General features: G+C 42.6%; 1 protein-coding gene across 2 annotated transcripts in view; it reads right to left on the bottom strand.

Moving 5' to 3' along the window:
- Positions 1 to 1,611: 1,611 nt before the first annotated feature.
- PBLD (phenazine biosynthesis like protein domain containing) overlaps positions 1,612 to 6,307 on the bottom strand; it is a 35,377-nt gene continuing 30,681 nt past the window's right edge. For both annotated transcript variants that reach the window (XM_061181495.1, XM_061181490.1), the window contains 3 exons: positions 6,000 to 6,178; positions 3,838 to 3,900; positions 1,612 to 2,403 (listed from right to left, as the gene is read on the bottom strand). In XM_061181495.1, the coding sequence (XP_061037478.1) occupies positions 2,291 to 2,403; positions 3,838 to 3,900; positions 6,000 to 6,178 (355 nt within the window). In that variant the 3' untranslated portion in view covers positions 1,612 to 2,290. The remainder of the gene's footprint in view (positions 2,404 to 3,837; positions 3,901 to 5,999; positions 6,179 to 6,307) is intronic.

The raw sequence follows: 6,307 nt of genomic DNA, 5'->3' as shown, positions 1-6,307 counted from the left end.
CAGGTCTCAGCAACCCAACTTGTTTTGCATATGGTTGCATGTTTAATTAGTGATCCTTCTGTAAGTGTCTGCAACTAGCACCATGATGATTAATAAAATAACTCCTTTAAAGCTCCATTTAGCTAGCAGAACTGCACAATCAGGTGTAATTAATTCATCATTAATAAATCATGGCTGATTAATCTGTATATTACCAACATTTTACTGAACAGCTCCCACCTGAGCACAGCTAATTTTTCTATGCTGAACAGAACTGGAAGCTAAGAGGGGAAAAAAAAAAAACCCAGCTCCTCCAAAACTGCACTAAGCAGCAAGTATATTGGTATGGTCAAAGAGATTTTGAGATAACGCACATTTAAAGTTATTGAGCTACAAAGGCAATTATCACTTGGGAGGGAAGAAAACAGTGGCTGAATACTAGTGGTTCTCAAACTTAAGTGTACACCCGGATCACCTGGAGGGCTTGTTAAAAACCAGATTTCTGGTCTCCATCTCCAGAGCTTCTGATTCAGTGGGTCTGGGATGGGGCCTGAGAATTTGCTTTTCTAACAAGCTCCTAGGTGGTGCAGATGCTGCTTGTCTAGGGACCACACCTGGAGAACCATAGTTCTCCCTTTCTCATACCCTGGGGATGACTCACAATCGCCATGATTCCTATGTCCTTTCTATAGGTTTTAATAGTTTAAAAAACAACAATAAAAATAGCTTACAGGGGCTTCCCTGGTGGCGCAGTGGTTGAGAATCTGCCTGCCAATGCAGGGCACACGGGTTCGAGCCCTGGTCTGGGAAGATCCCACATGCCGCGGAGCAACTAGGCCTGTGAGCCACAATTACTGAGTCTGCGCGTCTGGAGCCTGTGCTCCGCAACAAGAGAGGCCGCGATAATGAGGCCCGCGCAACGCGATGAAGAGTGGCCCCCACTTGCCGCAACTAGAGAAAGCCCTCGCACAGAAACGAAGACCCAACACAGCCATAAATAAATAAATTAAAAAAAAAAAAAGCTTATAGTATTATTTATCTATCCTTGTGTTTACATGCTATCTCTTCAACTGGATTGTTAGTTTAATAATTACTTTCTTTTATTTCTCTCAGCCCCCATAGAACCTAACTACTTTCAAGATGTAGAAACTCTAGACAAAACCCAGACATGCCATGTGCATTCATCTCTGAAGCCTTACTCATGCCCCAGTCTTTCGAAGCCCTGTCCTTCAACACTCCCCTGACTATGCCATAGCATTCAGTGTCTGCCATATGTAGACCCTAATCATAGACCAGTGCAAGTGCTCATTATCTTTTCATGAAAGGATGAGCCTGGTTTTCCCAGAGTCCCTTGAGAGCTCTATAAGCTTCCCCTCTAATCTCCTTTGCAGCCTGGCGCCCAGCTCTCCACCCCACCAGCTTCTAGCCCGGTGTCTTATACACAGGAGACAGCAAATTGCTTTTTACCAACGACGTCAGATTGCTGAGCAGTAGATCTGACACATGGGCTGGGAATTCAGATCCCAGCTGGGCACCTAACTTGCAGAATACATGGGAGCCACAGCAAGGGGAATTCCCACCCCAAAAAGAACTTGGAAAGAGGCAAGATACTACTTTTCATGTTTAATTTTACTACCACTCTATCACACATACATTTTAAAAAATTTCTGGGCTTTTTAGTTATTTAGTTACATGTCCTGATTTTTAGTTATTAAACATGAGTGTGTTCCAATGGAGAAAATAACTTTTTAGGTACATTAAAATTACTCCAATCTTACCCTCCACACGCAAACTCTTTTCACTTTTCTATCTTCATGATCCATCTTTGTCTATATAAATTCGTATTCTCCACAGACACAGCATAACATTGCTAACAGTTTATACTCTACTGTGATTTTCTTTCTTGGTATTGTATCATGAAATTTTTTTTTATATTTCCTCATAGTTATTGGGTCTTTTCAATAGCTGCAAAATAGTCTGTCTGGTACACCTAAGTTTAAATGGTTTGATCTTACTCCTCATAAATTTGTTCCTCATTTTGTGATTGGTGCTCATAATCAAAGGTGACAACATTATTCTTCGTTATTGGTTACTTACATTTCAAATATACTCACAGGTAGAGCCAAAACTCCCTTAGTTAATTAGTCAGGAAGCATTATTAAATTTCCATTAATATGTCTTTGTTGTTCTGTGTCTAAGGTGAGGATTAAGTAGACTACTATGCAAACTTTATTCAAAGCAGCCCCTTACATTTCTTTCTACGCGGAAAATGCTTAGTAAGTCAAGATTGCAGCATCGCGCACAAGCACGTCTAGGCCGTCAGCGTGCCCTCTAAAACAAGAGCAGCACCTCCCTTGATGTCAACTCGTCCATCAGGACGCAGGGAAATCTTCAATTCTCCTCCCCGGCTGGAACACTGAAAGGCTAAAGAAAACATAAAATGAGTCACAAATTAAGATCATTTTCACCCTTTTTAATTAACAGGACATAGTGAGAGACCACTTATTACAAGCTCTAGAATCCTCCCAGGTCAGTTTAAAGAACACATTCCTTCAAACAAACAAAAACAAAATAAATGAACAAACCAAACACAAATACATAGACACAGAGAACAGAGGGTGGTTGCCAGAGGTGAAGGGTCAGGGAGGGGCGGGGAGATCAAAATGGGTAAAGGGGATCAACTGTACGGTGAAAGATGGAAAATAAATTTTTGGTGGTGAGCGCGTTGTAGGGTATATAGAAGCAGGAATATAATGTACATGTGAAACTTATATAATGTTATAAATCAATGGTACCTTAATAAAAATCAATTAATCTTAAAAATTTTTTTAAATAGAATGCATTCCTTCATCTGTGCATGGTATTGCCCAGCCCACCCCATTCTCCTGAGGACTGAGAGACCACAGACGCAATTTGATCCACAAAATACACAGCTCTACCACTTCGCTTCCTGAGCCACTTCCTCTATTACTTCCTGTAATGCCCCAGACATACCCTGCCCATAGCATCCTCCCTGGCTCTGTCTAGGAGTTAGCAAGCACATGTGAAAAGACAGAGGCTAGGACTAAAAGTCTAAGAAGATAAAGAGGGGTGCTCTTGGCCCTTCTGAAAAGGCCCCACCTTCCGAGGTCTGAATAGGACAAAGGGAGTTCTTTACTCATTGTGGTTAGCCAGCAACCACACTTGTCAGGCAACCACGAGGCACAGCCTCAGGCTTCCTAAGCTTAGGGGAGTAATTAGGCTCACCAAGGAAAGAGAACAGCCACCGTGCTATGCCCAAATCAGGGTCACAGAGGCTTAACCATCCCACTAAGCAAGAACCTCCATCCTTTAAAGTCAAATTCCTACTTTGATTGTGTAGCCTGTACCACATACAGACTACCAGCTACGTAGTTAGTACTAGCTGTGTAAATTCCACTGGCTGCCATTTATTTTCTCTGCCTCAGGCAATATGTAAATCACTAGGAGACTTGGTTCCAAAGCAGTTTGTTTGATTTAATCTCATAACTAGCAATGGCAGTAAGGAACCTTGGTAATCATCCAGTCTCAACGTGTCACATTATAAATAAACTTTCTGGGCCAAAGTTATACAGCTAGTTAACTTTATTCAACAAACATTTATTGGGTACTTACTGTATTAGAAGTGTGTCCTTGTGCTGGGAGAGACAGAGGTGGAAGATGTTTGGGGTGGAGGATGTTTTGAGTAGAAGGTTCAGGGGGAAGGAATTCAAAACCTCTCATTTTCACGTGGGTGATAGTTAACATTTTATTACATCTTCAAGTGGATAGTACATATGAGAAGGAATACTAGCTTCAAGTTAAGCAAATTTTTTAAAATTTGAGAAAGAGCTGTCCTACCGTGCATGGCTTTCTTTCCCAGTTGCTGGGACCAGTAGCTGCTGAGAACAGTATGTGCAGACCCTTAAAAGAAGTGAAAAGTTATGGTACAATCCCAAAGAAAACAGAGGCAACTCTGTGCTAAATTCATAAACAATCAACTATCCAGTTTGACTAAACCTTAGGTGACTTAGTCAGTATGTTGGCCATGGCCACAGCCAAGTGTGGAATTAAGGATGGAAATAGAAAGGAAGACATAGAATTTACGGATAACTCTTCCAAACGAGGTATCCGCTGTCTCTTATACTTTCTGAAGGCTGAATTAAACTGTAGGTTTTAATTCTTGTCTTGTCTACCAGTTCATTGTTAGCCCATGGTAGAAACAAGGTCTTCACATAAATCTGTCTACATCTTTCAAGGGAAAAATATCTCCTTCCTCTTAGGACACACATGAAAGAAAAGGTGGGAACTCTGACAAAAGGCTAAATTTCCCACCAAGTCAGCATTCACAGGTTTTCGGTGCCGGAAGAACTTTCTTTTAGTGAGGTATTTTTTCATGTGATTGTGCCCTAGGTTTAGATCAGAGAATAGATATTAAAACGAAGAAACAAAATGTAAAGTAATAATTGACAGAAAAGTCTTTGGGAGAAAAAAGGATGGTTTGGAAAAGGTCTCTCCTTCAGGAAAACTTACTAATGTTATGGGAGGTCCACATAGGGTGCCCAAGCATCCCAGTATGCCTGAGACTGTCCTGGTTTTAGCACTGAAGATCCTGTATGCTGAGAAGTCCCTCAGTCTCAAGCAAACTGAAATGGTTGGTCATCGCTGTCCTTCCCACTCTAGAAAAGCATTATTACAGGGGGAAAAACTTGCCCTCTGTGGTAATTAAAATCTTTGGGAAGCAGCTGTGCAAGTGTAGGTCCACTCAGAACTTCTTTTCTATTGGGGAGGGTTGAGTTGGACCAACAGTCGTTGGGCATTTTCCTGAGTCTTTAAAAGTGCTTGCTTGCTGAGCTTTGAATTTCACATATTTTGTTCCTCAGAGTAACTAAGTCAAGGCCCTGAAACCATCCCAGCCCCTGCCATCTGACCAGACCAGGAGACTCGCAGCCTCTGCTCAGCCTCTTTTTACCCTGGCCACTATCCCATCCACCAGCCTCCTCCATCCAGCATCCCCCCTTTTGTGGCTCAGCCCATTCTTCTCAAGGAGGATGAAAGTATGAGGCTTCACATTTTTGCCCATCTTTGATTTCATCCCTCTGCTTCTGTCTGGTAGAAGATCCTGAATACCCACATTCCTGAACCCATCCCACCCACTTTGTGGGCAGGTCAGGGAAATGAGGAGGGGAGGAAAAAACAAAACCACTGTGCCTGTCCCAGTTTCCCACCAGCAGTCCAGGGCTTGATCCTTCAAAAACCAAATCTTATCTAGATCAATGATCATGCAGGCTGGTTACTGAAAAGGACAAAAGGCTTTGGGAATGTAGTGGACACTGGCCACTGGATTTTGCAAATGGCAGCTCTAGAAGTGTTGGCTCAGGGAGCCAGTTTTGTTGTTATTATTAAAATACCTAATAGCTATTGGGCACTTACCATGTGCCAGGCACTGTGTTGGGCACTTAACATGCGTTGTGTTTACATAACCTATGAGGTATTATCCATATTTTATAGCGAGGGAACAAAAGCTTTAAAAAGTTAAGTCAGGACTTCCCTGGTGGTTCAGTGGTTCAGACTTTGCCTTCCAGTGTGGGGGGTGCGGGTTCAATCCCCGGTTGAGGAGCTAAGATCCCACAGGCCTCGCGGCCAAAAAAAAAAACAACTCCAAAACATAAAAATTGAAGTAATACTGTAACAAATTCAATAAAGACTTTTTAAAAAATGGTCCACATCAAAAAAAATCTAAAAAAAAAAGTTAAGTCATTTGCCCAAGGTCAATGGCTAGGAAGCTAGGATGCAAACCCAGGCTGTCTGACACTAGTTTAACCCTGCTATACTGCCTCCTTAACTCTGTGTTTTTCACATGAGACTTCAGTGAAGGGATGGGGGAGGGGCAGGTAGGGAAACAAAGGCAGCTCAAAAACCAAACAACCTGAAAGGTCAAGTGGAGGGCACATAAACAGCTACTTGTTATCCTCCTCCCTCTCCACTGTTTAGCACTCTTCAGGACTCAAGTCAAAAAGTACCTGTTACGGGGTCTTCAGCCACACCAAACCATGGAGTGAAATATCTGGAGTAAAAGTCAAACGCTTGAGTCTGCGCATCAGGCTCTCCCTTGATGGTGAGAATGAGTCCTTTCACCTTCCCCGTGTTTTCCACTTGCGGCAGATTCTGTGTGTTCACTTTCAGGCTCTCCAGAAATGACCTTGTTCATAAACGGGATGGATCAGGACAAAGCCATTCAATAGACTACCCACTACCCAGACTCTGTAAAGCAGGCCAGGATGCAGCTTGCCAAATGGCTCACCAGGAGGGGAACAAAACTCTCTGGCTG

Source organism: Eubalaena glacialis, chromosome 1 (genome assembly GCF_028564815.1).
Source record: "Eubalaena glacialis isolate mEubGla1 chromosome 1, mEubGla1.1.hap2.+ XY, whole genome shotgun sequence".
Classification (NCBI taxonomy): Eukaryota; Metazoa; Chordata; class Mammalia; order Artiodactyla; family Balaenidae; genus Eubalaena; species Eubalaena glacialis.
Note: the sequence above shows the minus strand (reverse complement) of the source record. Positions and strands in the feature narration are given on the sequence as shown.